This window comes from Talpa occidentalis, unplaced genomic scaffold, assembly GCF_014898055.3.
Source record: "Talpa occidentalis isolate TD23 unplaced genomic scaffold, MPIMG_talOcc4v2.1 talOcc4.10, whole genome shotgun sequence".
Lineage (NCBI taxonomy): Eukaryota > Metazoa > Chordata > Mammalia > Eulipotyphla > Talpidae > Talpa > Talpa occidentalis.
Genome location: NW_023600993.1, coordinates 32,253,021 through 32,275,951, shown reverse-complemented (window position 1 = coordinate 32,275,951; position 22,931 = coordinate 32,253,021). Strand labels below are relative to the sequence as shown.

General features: G+C 48.9%; 2 protein-coding genes across 5 annotated transcripts in view; one reads left to right on the top strand and one right to left on the bottom strand.

Moving 5' to 3' along the window:
* The window catches only part of SLC6A20 (solute carrier family 6 member 20), a 34,597-nt gene extending 19,373 nt beyond the window's left edge, over positions 1-15,224 (top strand). For 2 of the 4 annotated variants that reach the window (XM_037520206.1, XM_054699144.1), the window contains 8 exons: positions 1,100-1,327; positions 3,718-3,828; positions 4,576-4,817; positions 5,708-5,870; positions 9,174-9,378; positions 11,250-11,409; positions 14,082-14,247; positions 15,075-15,224. In XM_037520206.1, the coding sequence (XP_037376103.1) occupies positions 1,100-1,327; positions 3,718-3,828; positions 4,576-4,817; positions 5,708-5,870; positions 9,174-9,378; positions 11,250-11,409; positions 14,082-14,247; positions 15,075-15,224 (1,425 nt within the window). Of the gene's footprint in view, positions 1-1,099; positions 1,328-3,717; positions 3,829-4,497; positions 4,818-5,707; positions 5,871-9,173; positions 9,379-11,249; positions 11,410-14,081; positions 14,248-15,074 lie in introns of all 4 variants that reach the window. The other 2 variants (XM_037520197.1, XM_037520215.1) reach the window with 2 other exon arrangements.
* A 4,126-nt stretch (positions 15,225-19,350) lies between these two features.
* The window catches only part of SACM1L (SAC1 like phosphatidylinositide phosphatase), a 41,385-nt gene continuing 37,804 nt past the window's right edge, over positions 19,351-22,931 (bottom strand). Inside the window, exon 20 of the mRNA XM_037527691.1 lies at positions 19,351-21,186. Within this exon, the coding sequence (XP_037383588.1) occupies positions 21,050-21,186 (137 nt within the window). The 3' untranslated portion in view covers positions 19,351-21,049. The remainder of the gene's footprint in view (positions 21,187-22,931) is intronic.

Sequence of the window (22,931 nt, the reverse complement as noted above, 5' to 3'; positions counted from 1 at the left end):
TCCCTGGACAGTTTTTGTCTAATGAAGTCTAAGTTTGTGCAAACCAGGTAGATGTGAAAGTGGTAGATGTGGGTCTTGGCAGGACAGATAGGACCCCCTAACTCCTCACAAGTCAGAATGAAATCCACCATGCTCCCCTCAGCACAGTAACTCTCTTTGGTACTTTTAGGTCAAGTTCATTGTACTATTTAGACTCTTTGTTGCTGAGTGACAGAGGTATAGTCTGACTCAGGCCTAAAGCGAGTCACCAGCACACGTTCTCTGTCCTAGATGACAAGATGGCTGTGGGGAGGCTGAACCTCATCCTCTTCTGATTTCCAGATGTCTGCCCAGTGTAGGACATGCCTGTCCCCACCACCTCAGCGAGGGCAGACTTGACAATGTTGGCCCAGGACTTGTGGAAATAACAGAAACCGCCCCAGGGAGAACGAGCAGAGGCTGTTTATTCAGAGTTCGCAGTGGCGAGGGGGCCTGCACCGTCACTTCACTTGGCAGAGGTGCCAAGGATGGCAGGGGCGTAGAGAGCTAGTGGAAAAGAGCAAGGGCCCAGGAGCGGCCTGGTGGGAAGTTGTAGGCGTTGTGGGCCTGGGGGGGCTCCAGGCAGGCTGACTCTGGGAGTCGGGCTTGTCGGGCTAGTCCTGAAAGAGAGAGCACGCACCAGGGAAGCTGGTGGTCAGTGACCAAGTCCTGACCATCCTGGGCCAGCTGCGGATGTTGAGCTGGAGCCCCTGGGCTGGCTGCTGCAGCTGTTGCGGGTCAGAGCCCAGTTGTCGCAGATTGTCTGGCCATTGTCTGTCTGATTCGGCCTGTCAGACACAACAGAATTCCATGGTCTCAGTGAACACCTGAGGGGTTGCAAGAAGTGTGGAGCCCCCTCTTCCCAGCCTCTCCCTGCCCCCTCCCATTCCCAAGCCCTGTCTGTGCCTGCTGACAAACTCTCCAGTTCCCTGTCTGCCTTCAGGTCCCTGGCCTCTGCCTTTTGGGGACCAGCTCCCTTCTCTTCCGAGAGCCTCCTGTCCAGGCTACCTCCCTTCACTCCCACCCTGACATTTGGCCTCGGCCCTCATCTCTCTGTCTGATGTTCCTTTTAATCCCAAAGGATCCCCTGCCGTGGTCTGTCTGTCCCCTGAACAGCAACCACACGGGCCTGGATGAGGAGTGCGAGAAGGCTTCGTCCACACAGTACTTCTGGTACAGAAAGACCCTCAACATCTCTCCATCCATCCAGGAGAACGGGGGCGTGCAGTGGGAGCCAGCACTGTGCCTCATTCTGGCCTGGCTCGTGGTGTACCTGTGCATCCTGCGGGGCACCGAGTCCACTGGCAAGGTGGGTTGGCGAGTCCCAGGGGCAGGTGCTGCAGAGGGGTGGGAGGTGGGGGGTGGGCAGCTGCAGCCTCTACCCCAACGTGGGCCAGGCCAACAGGTTCCTTCTGCAGTCAGGGGACAGAAGCCAACTAGAGAGCCCAGCACAGGTGGTGCTGCTGGCACACATCACCTACTAGGTGGCCAGAGGTGCTTGTAGTTGCAGCCTTACGTCTTGAAACAGGATATTCCTTACACCTAAAAAGATGAGCATTTCCATACATCAGCCGACCCCAAGCCCATTCTCCCTGAGTGGTGCCAAGCAAGCAAATAGTGAATTTCTATTTCCATATAAAGACTGAATGACTGCTGCTATCCCCAAGACTCCCTCTCTGCGGTTCTGCTATCACACTGGGAGGTTTTAAAAACTGAATTCTCCACCCAACCCCCATGGGCTCTGGAGCTATCAATGGGGCTGCCATTGCAGCAGCTGATTCTAATGTGCAGCCCAACTTGAGAACCTTTGCGCCAAGCTGCTTTCAATGCCCCTACAGAGTTGTCAGCCCTAGTTGATGGACCTTTTTCTTTGGTGCAGTCCTGGGTTTACATGCCTGCTGGGCTGAGCTGCTCATTTAACTTTAATCTGCTCATGGAGCAGGTTTTCTTGGTCTTTCCAACACCAGCCACCTTGCTCAAGCCTCAGCAGATGCCCATCCTCAGTCACTCCTCATCGGGGATCCACATGAGTGGGCCACGCACAGTGTCTCAATCTTGCAACAACCCTTCATGGTAGATTTCATGATCCCATTCTCCTGAGACAGACAGATATTAAAGCAACCTGCCCGCGGGCACCAGCTAGTGAGAACAGAGCCAGGCTAGACCTAGCTTCACCCCAAAGCCTCCCATTGTCTCGGTTTGGTGAGACACCCCTTGTTTGCGCTTTCCACGTTCTCCCTGTCTTAATCTCTCTTACCTTCTCCCTTCTGAAGGTCCTAAGAGCTCACCTGTCCTCAGCCTCTTGGCCTCCTGAGTTACCTCCTCCAGCTGCGCCATGTTTTTCTTGAAGTACCAAAACTGGAACAACCCACAGTATTCAGGTTGCCCATCACAGTCCTAGCACCAGGCCTGGCAGAGCATTTTCTTTTGGTTTCCAAGATCCCATGATGACAGTGTCTTAGCCCCAATAACACCCATTTATGGCCAAATTGAGGGACTAGAGAATGTTCTCTGGGAGAGCTGAGAGACTACAGCAACTCCTCTGTCCCATAAAAAATACTTTATTTTGTTTTGTTTTAAGAATTTATTTATTGATTATTGCATAGAAGAAGTGGTGTAGGCCAGAAGTATGTTGGGGCGGTTAGTGAAAGGTTTCACCCGAAATAGTGCAATTCAAGCCCATCCCATCTGGACATGGTCCCCAGCTAGATTCTTCATAGTAGGACCCAAACTTTAAGGAATTGCTTTCCAAAAACGAATCTTACAATATATTTCTTTGCTTTACATGAGGGGCTCTGGTGCATATACACGTTGGTATTCAGAAACAGTTTCTGTCCTTGGTGGACATACAAGCCCTTTAAGGCCTCAATTATAAGGGTTTGTAAAAGTTAGAATTATCCAGAGAATGAAAGGCTACTGAAGAACTGCCATGAAAACCAAAGATAAGACATCATTGAACTTGAGATGCATGTCAACAGGAAAAGAAGATTCAGCTGACAAAAAAAAAATCTCATTGATGAGGAATTTTAAAGCCCATGGAGATCAAGTCTTTATATGCATGGGATCCTTGGCTTCTAGTACTTACCAGGGGACTCTGTCCCCTGTACCACACCTCACTACTTTCCCTCTAGAAGTACCATGGCCAAGCCTCCCTCAGGCCCCTGTCTTGGGAAAACTTGTCCTTCCTCCAATGCCCTTAGTCTTTTTCCTTTTACAGAGAACAGAACTTGTGTGTGTGCCAGGGCTTCTTGCTCTGCTTAGATTGCTAGAGAGGAATCAGCCTCCGAAACTGGGCAGAGCCTCACATGCAAATTCTGGGGCTGCCTTTTCCTTTGGGCTCATCTTACTGGATTGCCAACCTTTTCTTTTTACACTAATTTCTTTATCTAGCAATTTAAAAATGTTAATGTGATGGACACATTTTGTGGATGGCCTCAAATCCATCCTCAGACCTGTTTCCTGTTCTCTACCGAAAGATCTTCGTGGCAGCCATGGGCAACCATGTCCCACCACCATCCCATTTCTCCAGCCCAACTCAGCTGCTGCATCTGACCAAGAATCTCCCTCCTGTTTCCACCTGTCAATAGCCTGAACACCCATGAGCGCGGCATTCCCTGGGGAGAGCAGCCATGACCTGGGCTAAGGAGCCTGTGGTTGCCACATCTCCAGGAGGCTGACTGTGCCCTCTGGTGCCTGCAGGTGGTGTATTTCACGGCATCGCTCCCCTACTGTGTGCTCATCATCTACCTGATCAGGGGCCTCACGCTACATGGAGCCATCAATGGCCTGATGTACATGTTCACCCCTAAGGTACAGGGGAGGGGCCCTGGGTGCACCTGTTCATCCTGCCACCCTCCAGGATGGGTGGAAAGAGGGGAAGAAAGAGGCTGGGCGAAAACCATAGTGTACCGGTGTGTGTGTGTGTGTGTGTGTGTGTGTGTGTGTGTCTGTGTGTGTATGCACGTGTGCCCACTTGACTTTGGGTGTGGGCTCCCTGTTGATACTGGGTCACCTCCTCAGACAGGCAGTCCCCAAAGCTTGTGAATTGTAGGGCTTTAAGTCTTTCATTAACCCCTTGTCCACCACACCCAGCTGTCAGCTGCCCCAACCCCACGTGTGGCCTCTAGACCCCTAGTCTCACTAGGAACTCCTCTGGACTGTAGCACTCCACCCCGGCCATCTTGGCCTCCTGCTCACATGCTTCTAGGGGAGCATCCACAGAGCTTCCCATGATCCCTCCCAGCCTCCCACTAGACCCTAGAATGGGGCAGGGAGATTGCTGGGGGGACATCTATTGCCTTTGGGCAGAATAAGTTCATTTAGAAAATCTGGTGCCTGGAAACAAAATGACTATGGCAGCTACTGCTCAAATACCCCCCTCCCCACACACATTCCAAATGTCCCCTAATGTCCTCTACCGGGCCACACCACCCCTGTCTCTGGGGCCCAGACCCTTTAAATTGCCTGGGCCTGGATCAGGGTCTCCATCACTCTCTGAATGATTTGCCCCTACACTTTGCAATTGCACACCTCCCACCCCCGCCGCTGACTTTCCAGATGGAGCAACTGGCCAACCCCAAGGCCTGGATCAATGCCGCCACCCAGATCTTCTTCTCCCTCGGCCTGGGGTTTGGCAGCCTGATCGCCTTTGCCAGCTACAATGAGCCCTCTAACAACTGCCAGAAGCACGCCATCATCGTGTCCCTCATCAACAGCTCCACCTCCATCTTCGCCAGCATCGTCACCTTCTCCATCTATGGCTTCAAGGCCACCTTCAACTATGAAAGTTGCCTGAACAAGTAAGACAGGGTGGCCCCGGGGAGCCTCTACCTCAAGTTGGGAGGTGAGGCTCCAAAGCTCTGAGCTGAGGGAGGTGGGGGCTGAGAAGTCAGAGGTGTGGGGCAGGGAGCACCCAGTTCACAGCCCTCAATCCAGGGTTCAAGTCCAGTTCCCCACCACCACCATCGGCAGGTCAGCATCTGCCTGAAGTGACGAAGGCAACTCCATGTCTTCAAGGCACCCAGCACAACAGGGCATTCAACAAAAGTCCTTAGATTCTTCTGCCCCCACCTCCCCGCCTCAGAAGTTACTAGAGCTCCCTAACTGAGCTATGGGGATCACCGAGTCTACTTTCTGAGACCCCTTACCCAAAATACAAGAACACGTCCAGGAGGTCAGCTGTCCAGTACACCAGTCACTAGCCACAAGGGGTATTTACAAATTTAAATATAGATTGATTTAAATGAATTTAAATCTTAATTTAATCTTACTGAAAGGTAATTAAGTTTTTGAAGGTAATTAAAGGTTTCCAATGGATTTAATTTGGTTCCCCTGTTGCACTGAGCCACAGTCAAGTGCTCAGTTGCCGCATGTGGTCGGGGGGACCACAGTGGACAGCACAGCTGTAGAACGTTTCATTTCCATCACCACAGAAAATTCTGTCGGAAATGCCCGCCCAGAGGTTAAAACAGCGTGGGTGCGTGGGTGCAGTTTCTTTTGGTGCATATTTGAGGCTACTTTAAAGCCACTCAGAATCATCCTGCTTTGTGGAAGGTCACCAGCCCCCAGAGCCCTTTACTGGATGATGTCACCTAGTCAGGAAAGAGTCAGGGGAGAGACAGCTAGGCCCAGAGGTTTGGTGACCTGGCCTTTTAATAAGTGAGGGTCAATTTGATGTTCTGCTCTGCAGGGTGATCCTGCTGCTGACCAATGCTTTTGACCTTGAAGATGGCTTTTTGACCGCCAGCAACCTGGAGCAGGTGAAAGGCTATTTAGCATCTGCCTTCCCTGACAAATATGGCGAAGTGTTTCCACAAATCAAAAACTGCAGCTTGGAAGCAGAGCTGGACACGGTAAGGCACAGTGAGGTCTGGGCTTGCTTCTCTCCACACGCATCACAGGGGCCTTTGAGAGTCGGGAGCAAGAAATACAGGACAAGAGGGCCCTGACCACCCGCACCCCAGCACCACCCCGGAACCCTAGTGATTATATATAAATTTCTTTGGGTTCTCTGTGACTTTTCTTTTCCTTTTCTCATTTTAAGGCTTAAAAACATAGGAAAGCGCAGAGAATACTGTAACAAACGCCCTTATATATCCACCACCAGAACAATTATAAACACTATTTTGTTGCTATTGTAAATGGTGCTGTTTTTTTCCTACCTCTATCACTTAAATTTTTTCCTACAGAACAACGTTAATGGCTTTTTGTATGTTGATCTTGTTTCTAGCAGCCCTGAGAAAGTCTCTTATTAATTACCATATTTGTCTAGATATTTGCCAGTATCTTCTAAGTAAACTCTTACATCACCTACAGATACAATTTTGCATTTCTATTTTCAATCCTTATGTCTCGATTCCTCTTGGTTACTGCATTTGCTAGGACTTCTACCACAACGGAAATGGAAGTGAGCGTGGGCAAAGCTGTCTAATTCTTATATGTCATTACTTCTAGACAGCGTTTGTAGGGAATACTCTTCAAGACCAGAGAATCGTGAAGACCCATAGCTCTGGTTACCTACCTTGGAGGAATTAGCACTTAGTTCCTTGGGTGAAGGCGTTCTAGGTCATTCCATGGATGAAGCCGTAGTGTTTCTCCGGACTCACTGCTCACACAGGCCCCTGACACGGCCTCCCCTTCACAGTCCCTTTCCTGCATCAGCCCCCAGCCCCAGCCCCCGCCCCAGCCCCCAGCCTTTAAGGCCTAGTTCCTGTTCAGCCTTTTGGCTTCTACTGCTCTTCTCATTTCGAATTGCCTTTTTTGTTTTCAACCTCTGGGACTTTTCCTCATTTGTTGTTTTTGTTTTTTGGTTTTTTTTTAAATGATTGGTTAGATTTTTTGTTTTTTAAGATTTATTTATTTTATTTATACAAGCACTGGGTACAGTCAGAAGTGCGGGAGGGTGAGAGAATTCACCAGAGCCAGAGCGGGGAGCAGAGCAGGCAGAAGGACCGAAGTACACTGCTGAGGGGAGCTGAGGGGAGCAGCGGGCGGCAGGAGAGGTCTGCGCACCATGCGGGACCCTCCTCCAGTGGCCGGGGAGCAGCCGGGGATCGAACCACGGTGCTGCAGAGGCTGCGGGCAGCTTTGCAACCCAGCGCTTAACCGCTGCGCCACCGGGGAGGCCCTCCTCATTTGTTTTTAAGCTTAGTTCATTGTCCACAAATTATATGATTATTGATTTATATTGACTTTTTCCCCTGTTGTGTTTGTTCTCTTTTATCCCCCCAACATTCCCCCTTATTCTCTCCTGTTGGAATGTGTACACTCCATGTCTCTTTTGAACTTTTTCATGCGTATTTAACTCCACACACTCAGAAGTTAAACAGTATCTTGTCTCTTCCCAAACAGGACAAGGGCTTTAGAACACCGTCATCTCATCCCTCTTGCTTAAATACCTTTCTTGTCCAGTCCCACCTTTAAAACCAGTAAACTGGAGGCCGTTGCTCATGTATGCAGAGCGCATTGCATGGGCATACATGTTTGCCATTTTATTTATTCGCCTTTTTCTCTTGTGTCCCAGCTGTCCAGTGGGGTTTTTTCCTCCCTTAAAATTTATTCCTTTATAGCAGGTTTCTTGATGATAAATTTTCTCAGGTTTTGTTTACAGGTAAATGTCTGTATTTGATGCTCGCATTTAAAAGACAGTTTTCTCCCTGAATAGAAAGCTCCAGGTTGGCAGTATCTTCTCTCAGCACTTTAAAGGTTTTCACTTTGTGGCTCTGGCTGCCGCTCTTGCTGCTGCATGTTCTGTGGTTCACTGCAAGCAGCGAGTTCCCTCGTTCTATTTCTCTCGTGATCTTCCTTCTGTCTTTGGCTTCTGTTGTCTAACGATGTATTTTTTTTGTCCAATGAGGCATGGCTGAGGGGCCTCCCTGGACCTGGGGAGCCATGTAACAGTCTTATTTTCTAGTTTTGGGAAATTCTCGCTTGTTATCTCCTGCTCATCACCTCTTCCCTCATTTTCTCCTTTTAGAATTTCATTTGGCCCCATCTTAGGCCTCTCATCCTACCCTACATTGATTTCTCCTTTACTCCCCCCCATCTTCTTAAATTCTCTTTTGCTTCCTTATGGATTCATCCCTGGGATGTCTCACGAATTCTGTCCACAGCTATTACTGGTATTGTTGATGGAGTATTTTAATTCAATAATTTTTAGACACTTTCTTTTTCAAATTTGCCGTTCTTTCTATTTGTTCCTTATTATACGTTTATCTACTCTTAACACATGTGTCTTCAAACTGTCACACATAGCTGCCCCAGTGGTGCCGTGATAGGGAGTGTGCCTGAGGGGGGATGTATCTCATCACTGAGGTTATCTAGAAAGCAGATCAACTTTGGTAGGTTTTATATTTTTGAATCCTCTACAAGTGATCACCACCTTGTTGTTTGCCCAAAGGAGCTGACACCCCACTGTCCCCAGTGCGGGGACCTGTGTTCTGAATCTGACACCACAGCACCTGCCACTTTTGGGAAGGTGTTCAAGCCTCATCTCTTATTTCTGGGGACTCTCTGCGCGAGTGGCTGGTCTTGTGTGGATTTATAAATCTCTGTCTGCGAGTGCCCTGCTTGATCGCCTCTGTCTGTCCTGGGGGTCTAAATTGGTGAAGCGTTCCCCCAGAGAGGGTTTACTGCTGCCGACACCCCCACCCCAGCACCCCTTTCAGCCTCCTCAGGGGATTTGTCTTTAAGAAGGAGTTTCAGGGTCCATTTCCACGGTTCAGTGAAGACCTGGCCCCCGAGCAGCACTGCCTGCTGCTCCTGCTGGCCCGGCCACCTCCCACCACACCCCTGCCGCTGTCTGGCCTCGCCCCCCACCGCAGCTCCCAGCCTGGCACACCCAGCCAGTGAAAGATTGGAAGCAGAACGTATCAAAACACTGTATCTTATATTTCACCCAGAATTTATGTGGGTTGTGGCAGGAGAGGGGAACTCAGGGTCCTAAGGTGACTGCAAAGACTCCGGACAAATATGGCAAACACAGACTCCGAGCGCCCTTGTTTCTCTCTAGCCCAGGGGGGCAGACAGGTCTCAATCTCCCCTCTGCATGTGGCTTTTCATGGCTGGTTTCCTGGTTCCCCAAGTTGCCTAGCATCGGGTGTGTCAGGTGCCCAAACCTCTTGGGTGTGTAACTGGTGTCTTCTTGCTGCGGACAGGCAGTCCAGGGCACTGGCCTGGCTTTCATCGTCTACACCGAGGCCATTAAGAACATGGAGGTGTCCCAGCTGTGGTCTGTGCTCTACTTCTTCATGCTGCTGATGCTGGGCATTGGGAGCATGCTGGGGAACACGGCGGCCATCCTCACCCCGCTGACCGACAGCAAGGTCATCAGCAGACACCTGCCCAAGGAGGCCATCTCAGGTGCGTGGCCAGTCAGGAAGGAGGTGGGGCCCCGGGAGGGCGGGGACATGTGGGGAAGCAGCTGCATGTGCTTGTGGGGTGGCCATGGGGCTGCCACCTCACAGCAGTCCTGCCATCATTTCTTCATCTTGGGCCATCTGGGACCCAGCGCATGTGATTCGCCCCACAAGTCTGGTTCACTACACAATGGGGAGATAAAGGGGCCACCCCCACCTTGGAAAAGGCCAGCCTCCCCAGCCCACCACTCAGAGTTCCCAGGCCAGGAGGGAGGCTGCCTTTGTGTTCATGGAGGCAACACGATGATGACATTTCAGATTCGGTGAACTTTATATATATATATATAGTAGCCACCACGGGTCCAAGATACAAAACAAATTCCCCTACCTCAAAGATCCCCTTCCCAATCAGTGCACCCCATCTCCCGGAAGTCTATTCTGACTTGTACTGTTTTAAACAGTAGACCCAGAGACACACTAGGGGGTGGGGAGAAGGGTGGGGAAGAGGAAGGATTAGGGCCAAAATAAGGGGGGTGCAATTGTATGGGGAATATAACCAAAATGAAAACGCATACATTGTGCAAAAATATAAAATAAAATATTAAAAAAAACAGTAGACCCATAATTGGAAAGGGGGTGTCTCACCTGGTCCCAGGTGCTTCACCTGCAGGGAGCCCAGAAGCCCTGCTCCAGGTGCACCTGGCCAAATGGGATCCTATTCCCCGAAAGAAACCCCAGCCCTTGAGTACTTCGAGGCTAGATTAGAATGAGGAATTTGAAAAGCTGTTTAAAGGAAAGATGATCAGAAAGCAGCAGGGAGAAACAGAGCCCAGGGGAGACGTCCGTAAACATAGAGGCTCTCAGAGCTGCTGGGGCAAGCGGTCCATATGGCTTTAGGCTGGTGATTGAGAACAAAAGAATTCAACTTGGGCCTCCCCAGTGGCACAGCGGTTGAGCGCTGGGTTGCGAAGCTGCCCGCAGCCTCTGCAGCGCCGGTTCGATCCCCGGCTGCTCCCCGGCCACTGGAGGAGGGTCCCACATGGCGCGCAGACCTCTCCTGCCGCCCGCTGCTCCCCTCAGCAGTGTACTTCGGTCCTTCTGCCTGCTCTGCTCCCCACTCTGGCTCTGGTGAATTCTCTCACCCTCCCGCGCTTCTGACTGTACCCAGTGCTTGTATAAATAAATAAATAAATCTGTCTCTCCCCCAGGTGGGAACTCAGAGTCAAGTGCTTTGTGGGGTCCTCAAGGGAGGTAGCGGGAGGAGAAGGGAACAAGAACCCAGGTTCTGGAGGCAGAGGGGCCTGTGTCTGAATCCTGCCATGCAGCATGCAGCGGTGCCTTGAGAGAGTCCCTCATCCTCTCTGCACCTTAGCATCCCCGCCTGTGAAAGGGGATCCTGATACTTTCCCAGAGGCTTAAGGCATGGCAACTGCCTGTGTTGTAGTGGGGGCTGGATAAACACTGGTCTCTTTGCTCCCTTCCTCACCCGCTGACCAGGCACAGCCCCTGAAGGTCAAGTCTCTCCCCCGCAGTCCGCCTCCTAGGAACGCAGGCACTAGATTTTCTGGATACACCCACAGCCTGGGTGACACTCGCACAGCATAGCCCATGGCTGTCAGTTTCCCGTGGAGTGTGACGCCCCTGCAGGACAGCTTCGAGATTAGCCTCCCCGACGCTGCCCACACGCCTTGGGCCCGCGCTCCCTGACCCCGGCGCTCCTGGCTGCGCGTGCAGACACCAATCGGTGACCCTCTTCCAGGCCCGTGGGCGAGCCGGTGCCCGAGGCCCCCGGGGCCCGTGGCTGTGCTGCTCCCAGCAAGCTGGATGACCAGCTGGGGGGTCTCGGGCGGTGAGCAGCTGGTCTTGTGGCCCCAGGTCTGGTGTGCCTCGTCAACTGCGCCATCGGGATGCTGTTCACCATGGAGGCCGGGAACTACTGGTTCGACATATTCAACGACTACGCGGCCACGCTGTCCCTGCTGCTCATCGTCCTGGTGGAGACTGTCGCCGTGTGCTACGTGTACGGGCTGAGGAGGTGAGGAGGCCGCGCCCGCGAGCCGCACAGAAGCCCGGGAGGCGGTGCCCCGCAGGAGCAAGGGACTCTCCCCTGCACCTCGCTTTTTGATTCAGGCTTGGCAGTGTCCCGGGTTCTTTGCTTTGTCTTCAGATCTCGGTGGCTGCCGGACCTCACTCCCACCCTCGCTTTGCCTCTAACCCATTCTTCTCTATTTCCTATATTTTTACTTTTTAATATAGGTCATTTGCCTGTTGACCCTGCTGGACCCCAGTGGCTTCCAGGCACAAGGACTTGGGTCTCCAGGCACTAGACAACTTGCTCATCGGCCAACAGCAGTATTTTTCAAGCACGCTAACCAAAGCCGGGTTGATAACTCACACCTGCTGGCTCATGCAGGCTCTCAGGTCCTCGGTGGTGAACATTTTCCTCTCCCCGGGTGGTGGTGTGTGTGGCTGAGCTAAGAACCGCTGGTCTAGGGCTTCCGACTTCGAGGCTGCAGTGCATTTAGCTGGGGGCTGGTGCAGACAGTGACCACTGGGCCTGTAAGACCAGGTGGGGCCCACCAGCTTCCGGTAAGACTGGAGACCACACTCTGGGAGCCACTGGTCTGGGGCACCCTGCTCCTCCTAAGAGTGTGATCGCCTGGGCAGCCACGCAGCAGCAGGGAGCGTGTGAGAAATGCAGGCTGGCAGGCCCTGACCCCTGAGTCAGACCCTGCGTGTCAAGCTGCCAGGGCAGCCTGGATGGAAGGGTGGTGCTGCTCGTTTCCCCTCCTCCAAACTGGTTTGAAGGTGGGACAAAGGGCTTAAATGACACCCCAGAGGGAGGCCCATTGGCACTTCCAGACTGTCGCCATGTGCCCCTGGAGACAGTGGGTCCCCTGCCACACTGGGGCTTTTTCATGATCAGATAATTTTAGGACGGAAGAAGTTAAAGCTCAAATTTGTTTCCTGTAGGACTTCCCAGAGCCTCAATGACAATTGTGAATCTCAAAGAGGAGGTTATGATTTGCAGCATTTGCATAATGTTTTGGGTCAAGAATTGGATTCGCCCTCCCCTGCCCCACCCCCAGCATGTACACAGCTGCTAATGTTTGAGGACGTGGGTATGAGGAGTGACCAATATCCATGTTTCCTCCCCCCAGGGGATTTGCTGGTCTGTGTGGCTGCCAGGTGCTAACTCTGGGAAGAGTCCTGTGTGGCCGGGGACAAGTGGGTCACAGAAGACCTGCCAGTCTAGAGGGAGAGATAGTGGCTGGAGAGGCTGTGTATCAGGAGAAAGAGCAGGCTGGGGAGAAAGGAGCAGCACCGAGGGTCCACTGGAGTTGCTAGAGAGGGGGTACAGTCCACCCCGGGGTGGGGGGGTGGGGTAAGTGATGGGGATGGGGGAGAGACAGAGGCGCCCAGGGCTTTGTAAGCCACCTGAGGCCAGAGCTGCCAGAGACGTCCTTCTGCTTGCACAGGTGAGAGCGCCACCTCGTGGCCCCTCTGGCGAAGTGCCGTGCCGCCTGTTTTCTGCAGGTCTGTCCACCCTTCTCTGTCCTGGGAAGTGCGAGAGCAGTGGATGGAAAGGCCAAGCAAACCCCAATACTTTCTGCCATCTTACTTTTGAAAATCCCAGGTGTTCACATTATGCTCTTGAGTCTTCGAGGCTTCGAGCCTAGACTCCTGCTAGCTGAGCTGCCACACGGGGGCGGGGCGTGTCCGTCTTACATGGACGCCTAGGACATTCCACAGGTCCAAGCCGGGCGCATGGCTGCATCCTCCCTGCCCCTCCATGGCTGCTTCTCCCACCTTGGGGAGCAGTTTAAAAAGCTCTGGAAGGGAGGCAAGGCAGGCACGAGTCCAGGTTCCAGGCCTCGGTCAGCCCCTCAGTGCCTAGGTCTCTTCAGCAAGTCACGTCACAGCCCCAGGCCTCGGTGCCTCCCCTGGGGAGGGGGAGATGGCTGGGCTAGCCTTTCCTCTAGTGCTGAGGGTGTTTCCCCACCCTTATTTGTGAGTATATTAGAAAAGCATGTGATTAGTTTAATTGACTCCTTGATAAAAAGGCTGTGCTATTGCTGAATTTAGTCAAAGAGTCAATTTAAAGAAAAAAGAGTCTGTAGACACAATCGAAGTCATCATGGTAATCTTCGGGCAACTGCATTTGGGAAGCCTTGTGCTGGCTTCGTTCCAGGCCGGCCCCAGTGGGGCACACGGGAGGCTTTCGGTCCCAGGCTGGGCTCACCATCTCTCCCACAAAACCTGCTCCATTGCAAGGCACAAAGAGCCTCGTCTGAGGCCCTTTCTCATCGGCAGTAGAGTTGCCATAGGCACTAGGGTGGGGGGTCGGGCAGAGCTGCCCTGGGGTCCCTCGTGTGAGGGCTGGCTGGCCGGTGTCCCCGTGCTCTGCCCCTGCCAGGCTGGGCGCTGTCTGCACATCTGCACCAGCAGCCTCCCCCTGAAGGCCAGCGGGGTGAGAGTACCTGCTGATGCCCACTTACTGTGGATGTGGGGTGCTTGCTTGGCTGCCCTCTATATTGGCCTTGGTCTTCTCCCTCCCCACCCTGATGTCTCTTTTCCCAGAAGAGTCTGAGAGGGGCCAGTAGTGCCCAGAACAGTCTTCCTGAACTAACAGGGATGTGCAAGCTGGACCGCCCTCACCCCAACAGCCTGACTAATCCAGACCTTCTCTCCCGGCTTTCCAAACAGATTTGAAAATGACCTTAAGGCCATGACCGGCCGCACACTGAACTGGTACTGGAAGGCCATGTGGGCTGGCGTGAGCCCGCTGCTCATCATCAGCCTCTTCATCTTCTACCTGAGCGACTACATCCTCACGGGGACCCTGCAGTACCAAGCCTGGGACTCCTCCCAGGTAGCGCTCTCTCGGGGCCCCCAAGGTCACTTGAGAGTACAGCCCTTCAGTTTTCTGAAGCCAAGGGCACGCCTTCCACGGCATGAGTGGGTGACTCCTCACAACATGGAAACATCCCTCAAGTATTTCAAAATACTCAGCCCAGGACAGCAGATCTGGGCTGAGTTTTCAAACACGCGTTGTGGTGGAGAGAATTAAGTCTCTCCAGGACTTGCCGGTGGGCTGGGGAGTGGGCTGCAATCTGGGGAAAAGCCTCCCTGCAAAGCCCCTGGTGCCTGCCTCTTGAACTGTACACATCTCCGTAGTCCGCAGGCCTCCAGCCGAGGAGGCATCCTTAGGAAAGGCTGAGCAAGCCTGGAGGCCTGTTCCCTGGCCCTGGGAGGAACCCTGCAGGAGCAGAGCCCTGGTGGAGGCTCCCGGGGCTGCAGGGACCAGATAGCACTTGAGCTGCTGGGTCCTAGGAGGCTCTGCTTTGGAGGGAGCTTCTATGGGATGGGCTTGCTCAGCCCCGGGCAGCAGCTGTCCACCAACCAGAGAGGCAGCATGTCTATATTTCAACAACCAGGACAGCTGTATCATGTATTTCACCTGGGGGTCAGCTCTGGCTTCATTTTTGAGAAAACTAAGTAATCCTGCTGGCCAATGTACACATCTTTCCCTGTGGGTAGAAAATGCTGACCTTTAGCATGCAGTGTGTTGGGGGTGGGGGCATGCAGTGAAGGTGTGAAGACCCCCAAGGTGCCAGCTCACACCACTCCACCAAAACCAGTGCACAGAAGGTTCTGCTGGGGAGGTTCTCTCTGCCGACTCTCGGCTTCTCCTTTCAGGGCCAGCTCGTGACCAAGGATTACCCCACCTACGCGCTGGTTGTCATCGGGCTGCTGGTGGCCTCCTCCACCATGTGCATCCCCCTGGTGGCCCTGGGGACCTTCATCACGCGCCGTCTCAAGAGGGGAGACACAGCTCCTGTGGCCTGAGAACTGGGCTTTCCAGAGACTGCAGTCAGCTGCTCACGGTTTTACAGCTATTATTTACAGGTGGAACCTCCTCAGCTGCTTTTTAAAATACTTACTCCAGAAGTACCCCGTCTGCCATCTTCCTGAGCCTATACAGAAGAACCAGGAAGGCGTGGAGGAAGAGGACTCCCTGGAAAAACACACGCCCCGCTCACAAAGCGCCCCCTTCTCCCCTCATCTCCCCCCATGTTTGCACCGGCTGCCTCCTCAGCACCGAAGAGGCAGGTTTTTCAAGGACAGTCTTGAAGACAATTGTTTCTTGATTCTAGGAAAGTCCTAGAATTAGGGCACAGTGTGAGCTGAAATGTGACTACAATTTTTCATGGAATAGAAACAATTTCCCCCCCAAAATGATCCCAAATATTTAGAGGGCAGTGATCTTTAGATTGGCTGGAAAGGTGCCTGTGATGACGTACCTGAATGCCACGGGTGTGAAACGAGTTCTCCTTACTTAGTGAGTCTGCAGTTGCTACCTTCTTCACTAATAGAATTGGCCCTAGAGAAAGAGGGGTTTTTTGGGGGGCCCACAAAGGGGGTCATTTTCCTCTAATCTCTCACAGTGGGTCCATGACCAAATCCTCCCTACAAAAATCGCCCCACTACTGATACAGGCCCAAAGCACCTTTGTGTGGATATCTGAGGGGTCAGAGCAGACAGCCCTGCCCGCCTGCAGTGCCCTAGTGCTTTGGGAAAAGTGCCAGAAGCGACTGTGAGGATGAAGGCGAACTAACTTTCCCAAAGACTTAGTCACATTTGGACTTGATGGTCGACTCTTTATAGGAAAGACCACAAACATCACTTAGAATCAATTTTAAGTTATTTATCTGTACAGAAGTTTTCTAAAATGTATATAATTCAAACAGAGCATCCTGTAACTGAAGACACCCCATATTTATGATATAGCATTAGTCCACCATGCACATGTCTCCTGTCTTTTTTTTAAACTGCAATAAGGAGAATAAGGTTACGCCTAAAATGAGAGGGGCCCTTCTTGCGCTGACATTCTGTGTTTCTTCAGATCATGAAATTCAAGAAAGTTCCTTTGGCTCGATTTGCATGGGCATCTTTGCAGACACGAGCACTCACTTGGGACATCAGCTGGAGATAGCTACTTGTTTTTTACTTTTTTATGTTATAAATGTCCTTTAGCAAAAGTAGACGCTAGAAAGGGCTTCTGTTGGCTTGAACGGCCATCTTGTCAATACGTCTGGCTCCACCTGGTGGCCAGTGATGAGAAGGCCTCTGCCTGTAAGATGCTTGAACCAGTATTTGCTATTCACAAGTAGTCCTCTGATTTCCCATCAGAGGGTTCTTTAATGAAAACTCTCAGAGAGTGAAGTGGAGGGTGGGTATGTTCAGTGGCAGATACAGAGCATAGAGCCTGTTCTGGAATCCTGAGGGATCAGCTCTCAGGCCCCTGTAATGGCCGCCGTCTTTAGAGCAGGGGCCACCCCTTTTGGGGGCAGTCAGCAGTAGGGCGACCAGCCCTCAGGACCCAGTATCTTCAGGAGCATAAAGACAAATGTCCCGGATCACCACTTCACTGACGCTCCATTTCTGTAGCTGCCCCTTCACTGCCCACTGGCACCACCTGAGTGCCCAAGCTATGCTCAGAACCAGGCAAATCTGAGAACTGTCCATTTAGGAAGGAAGGAAAATGTGTCATACATTTAGGAATATTTACATCACAAAAGGGCCCTTAAAGTTTTGAAAGCAGGTTTGAACTTTTCCAATCACATGAAGTAAACACTGTTGGTTTTGCTCATGAGTCACTAGATGAAATGTTCTCCAGGTAAGCGCTTCAAATTTCGGTTTTGCTCTCGTTTCTGTGAACTTCATGAAGAGCAGAACATTTCTCAACAGGCTCTTGAGCCAATAACAAGTCCAGTAATAACATTCTAAGAATTTTAGAAGTCAAAAATTCTTTGCTCAACATATTTGTCCACCCTCCCTTCGAGAAGCTGGAGAGGAAAAGGGACATTCCATCAATGTCCACTTAACAGTCCCTGTGATATTTTTTTTTAATTTTTATAGATTTATTTTATTTATTTATGCATACAAGGACTGGGGTGTAGGCCAGAGGTACGGGGGTGAGAAGATTCACCAGAGACAGAGTGGGGAGCAGAACAGGTAGATCCACTGAAATACACTGCTGAGGGGAGCAGGAGGCGAGACAGGAGAGGTCTGCTGTGCCTTGTGGGTAACTCCCTGGCCAGGGATCGAACTCATGCTGAAGTGGCTGGTAATAGCTTCATAGCACCGAGACTTTCATCCCTGAGCCACCAGGGAGGGCCCAGTCCCAGTGACATTATGACTGGATCATGGACTCCATCCAGAAAGCTTCCTATTCATATTAAAACATAATGGTCCTTGATTTAGCCCTAAGAAAACAGGCAGGGGAATGCTTTTTAAGCAGTTGTCATAAAATCCTAAACATGTTGCCATCCACTGGCTACATACAGTTTTAAGGTCTCTCTTTTAACACAGTTCTACATGTCACAACTGATGTCAAGTGGAGAGATGCCTACTAGTCTCTGCCCCATCTGCCACTTTTGGGGAGCCGGTTTGCTCTGTGGCACTAGATAACCAGAATATCTCCATCACAGCGTAACAATGCCTCCTCCTGCAGGAGACCCTGATTCCTGTATCACTCTGAATCATACCTTCGGATTTTTCTCTCCTTGTATGTGGTAGTAGACTTCCAGGCTGACCCCCAGAGAATCCCATCTCCCAATAGTCATACATTCATGCAGTCCCTCTCCTTAGTGACCAGGACCTAGTGTCTTGCTTCTAAAGCCTAGATCATGGCATAAGTGATGGGCTGACCTTTCCAGGATCAGGTTACTGATTGCTGGTTTATTGCTGCCATGTTGAAGAGGACTGTGGCAGAGGACTGAGGGGGACCACCAGCCTCCAGTCAGACTGAGACCTGTGAGGAACTGGGTCTGGCCAAGAAACCCTAAGTGAGCTTTAAAGTGTATCCTGGAGGCTCCCTGGTGGCGCAAGGGGTTGTCTCAGCGCTATGAAGCTATCCGCAGTCACCGCAGCATGAGTTCAATCCCTGCCAGGGAGCTACCCACATGGCACAGCAGACCTCTCCTGTCTCACCCGCTGCTCCCCTCAGCAGTGTATTTCAGTCAATCTGCCTGTTCTACTCCCCACTCTCTCTGGTGAATCCTCTCACCCCCTCGGACCTCCTGCCTACATCCCAGTTCTTCTATGCAAAAATAAAAAAAAAAAAATCTTTAAAAAAATGGTGTAAGAAGATTCCTTTTTCACTACACCCTCTCCAGCACTTTTTGTTTTTAATATGAGACATTCTCACAGGTGTGAGTTGGTATCTCACTTTCATTTGGTCTGTAAGGGGATGTAATACTTAAAAGATATAACAATTTGTCTTTATTAGGATATTTCCTGATATCAGTTTAAGTAAATTCCAAGTTAATAGTCTACTGTATTAATAGTCTACCAGTTCACTCAACTTTACAGTTCCCCAACCTTTAGGAAAATAAGCACTTTCCTGAGGTACCATCCACCCTCATTCTGGGGGAACCAGAATAGATAAGACTAGGCTATGCTCTAGTTGAGAATATTTCCATGAGTGCCTTAAAAACGTACATATATGTCGTGTGTCTCCCAGATACCATTTCCAAAGGATTTTATCGCATTTCCCATGTGCAAGAGTTCCCCACGTGTCGGTGTTTATGTCAGTATTTCCCTCCTGCTCAGACACCTTCCTGTGGCCTCAGAGAACATTTTCAGCGAGTCCTGTTTTAAAAGACAAAATTTGTTAGTAGGGACAGGGGACATCTTCCTCCTACCCCACCCAGGAGACATCTTTTGAGAGACATTTATATTTAACTAGGTATTTCCCTGGTTTTGTCTGTAACTAAAAAATAATTATAAAGACAAGTACAACTTCTTAAGTGATCACAACTGGAAAGTAGGATTTTTGATGCTATTTAACTTCATGTTGACTTAAATAGCCTCATTTCCCTATAATGACTATGCACTGCTTTGCATGATTTCTAAAATTCTAAATTAAAAAATAGCCCTTTCAAGATTAAGTACAGAACACCAACAGTAGTTAGAAAAGAATATGACATTTTATTTTCACTTATGGATATATAGTACATGAATTTAGAAATAAAATCATTGCAGTTCTGAAATATTGATACTTTAAGATCTTACACACCAACATTTGTCCACTCACTGCAAAGCAGCCGCATTAGCAGTTCGGATTTGGTCTTTGTTGTAGCTCTTAGTGTCAAATGCCCAGTAGCATACGAGTAATATATTACAATTAACGTAAACTAAACCTCAATATCTCATCTTTGGAACAAATTATGTTTATTTACATATTAGTAGGTAGCTCTAATTACTTATCCTATTTTGAGTTTTAATGAGTGATTTCAAGGGACAGGGATTTCCAGCTATTGTTTCCTTTAGAGTGCCTACAAGGAATAACTCTTACTAATGTTTAGAAAAGATAAAGAAAAAATAATGTTAAGATAAAGGCGCTTTTAGAGATATTTAAGGAAAACATAAGGTACTACTATTGGGAAAAACTGTACATATTTTCAAGCATAACACAAATATTGTAGCAGTGTTTAATTGATTTGTTTTAAAGTAGTGGCAATTATACTACCTTACATACTTTTCTAGTATTTAAACCTCATAATTACAATTTGAATATACAGCCCAACTTACAATTAGAACTATGCATAGCTTCTAAAGCATATTTTTCAGATTTGTTTTTGCACATAAATTAAAGTAATTGGTCCTTGATTTGGAGAACTATAACTATCTGGAAGCACTAAATTTTGGACACACTTATCGACAGCTAATAAAAATCTTTACAAAGTGAAAAGCATCAATAGTACCATGCGTGGAAAAGCAGCTGCTGCCCTCAGCACATCAAATCCCGCTCAAGGCCCTCTCAGAGGCCCTATGTATCTATGAATGACCCCCAAAGACACCCAATGTTCAGGAAGAGCAGCTGACCAGCCAAGGATATTTTCCACACTGGAGCGATCCTTAAAAGACCGGAAGCTTTGGACCGTTAGCAATTTAAGAGAGAGGCTTTACATTCTTTGATTTCATTTAGACCTTTAAAAAAAGACTAAGAATAGCTAAGTTTTTTCATCATACTTAAACTGCTGGTCCAACTGCAACAGTTCAAGTTGAATGAACTCATGAAGCGACCCACTGAAGCTTCAAGAGAACACCGTACCCCATCTCTTCATCTCCTCTTTCCTACGTGAACTCAGACTATTTAATCAAACTACTTGATGTATGTAAAAGACTTACATTTTATAAACATAGTAGCATTAGCTTATTATTACAATTTGAAGGAAAGTCCAAAGATGTAAGGAAAATTATGCTTGCTAACAGCGACCACGTCTACAATGACAATATAATGAAACTGAGCTAAAAAAATAATTTTACTGTTTTAAATAATGAAAAGAGCTAAATTTTTAAATATATTACTTATTCTGCAACAATGATTAAAATGACAATGAACAGATTGCTTCCATTCTGTAGCTGAATTCAGGTTACATTTTAATTACAGAAGAGCTTCAAATTATAAATAACCATCCCAATAGTGAAGTGATCATCAAGGCAGTAACATCAGATCAATTTCTAATTCATCACCCCCACACAGAGCACAAGATGTGCTTGTGGATAAAGGCGTTTATCAGGCTGATGTGGAAAGCAGTTCAGTAAAGACTCCAGTTCTGCACAATGGACTCTTCCAAGCCAAGCCGCTTTCCACAGACACACATTCAGTCTATCTTTTCCTTCTGGACCAACCTAGGAGCATCAACAAAATCTTTGCCATTGTAAAGAATAATGAAAAATGTTCCAATGCTTGCAACTCCCCAGAAGAGAACGTAGGCCAGTGTTTCTGTCCAAGTATCACCTGGTGATATAAAAAAAAAAGAGTTGACAAAAGTTACAAAAGCCATTTTGTTGATAACAGATCCAGCTTTTAGCTGCTTAGCACATCTTGGTAACATTAAAGTTTATTAGTGGTCCTCAAACTCTGGCTAGCATCAGAATCCTCTGCAAAACTTAACAGAGCATGAACTGCTGGGCCCCACCCCAGAATTTTTGATTCAGCAGATCTGTATGGGTCCCCAGACCCAGCATTTCTAACAAGTTCTTAGATAATCCTGATACTACTGGTCCAACGGCCACATTTGAGAATCACTTAACAAAATTATTTCATATTTTATCAAACAAATAATAGCTACTACTTTAAGATTATATACTTTTATGTTACAAGAAATTATTACTGTTCAGTTCACAATCCTGTACCTACACATAAAATATACTTTACAAAATAAATATGCTTAAATCCAATAATATATTTTAATAAGATATTTAACACAAATCGCTTGATACGTATTTTTTTCAAAGTCTGGTGTTCATGAAGGATAGCAGTGGGACATCTTGAATACTTGGACATAGTGACATTTCTTTCCTGCAACGGTACTGGCCGCATCTGCAGATGGAGATGGGGAAATGCATGCAGTGGCCAACAGCCAGTGAGCGTGCAGCTCAGAACAGAGAGTCGGACTGAAACTTTTCTAATAAGTGGTCAGGTATGTGCTCATTGATTTCCTGTTCTCTTAAAAACCAAAGTAGGAACTGGGAATCAGAAATTATCACATCTAAACACTACAAAGTTCATTATTTTGCAATTAACTAACGTAAGACATTACTACCTATAACATCTATTCTCTTTTAACTCATAAACACATTTGAATTTGCTAGTTGTTAATTTTCAGAGCTCTGAAAATTAGCTCAGAGCTTCTTGGAAAAAGAAAGGCAGTTCCTCATAGACACAGCCTGGAAAACTAATTGTCCAATTTGTACTGGCTGAGCTTTTGGTCCTGATTTCCCTGGTCCTCCAGAGGTTCCACAGGGATATGTGAGTATATAGTCAAGAAGAAAAAAAAAAAAAAAATCAGAACAGATCTAAATAATAAAACTAATTCAACAGTGGAATGGCTCCCAGAAAACAGTACACGGTGTTGAGTCAGATGCTCTAGTGAGTGAAAGAGGCCAGCATGGGCTTCTGCGCAACCTGAGCAGCACACGCTCACTGGCCCTGTCCTCTGCCTCCTGCCCCAAACCTGACACAGGAGACCACACATCTAACAGTGGTCCCTGTGCTCAAGAGCCCTCAGTCTGGCTTTACACTGAGCTAAAAATGGTTTTTACATATTTTAAGGGTTGTAAAATAAAACTGCCACACAATATGCAATAGAGACTGTGTATACAGTGTAAAGTCTAAAATATTTATCTGAAAGGGGCCTCTGAAGGAAAGATACACCTAATTATCCGCTTCTGCAGTGATGTCCACTTGCGCGCCAACCACGCTGACCACCAGCACACAACCCCAGACTGATTCCACCCTCAAGGGGATCGGTGTCATGTGTCTTTTCATGGGACTAGAAATTGGTCACTTTCTCCAACCTTTCCACACACCTGGACTTCAGGCATGCAAGGGCTGGGGTTGGGGGTACTCCTTTCACTTGCAGAGACCATAGGCAAGTGTGTATCCTGGAGACCTCCCTTAACTCTTGTGTTATTAAATCTTTTTAGGGAAAAAAAAAGGAAGTTAAAAAAAAATTCATCTAGCTCTTTATAGAAAATGTT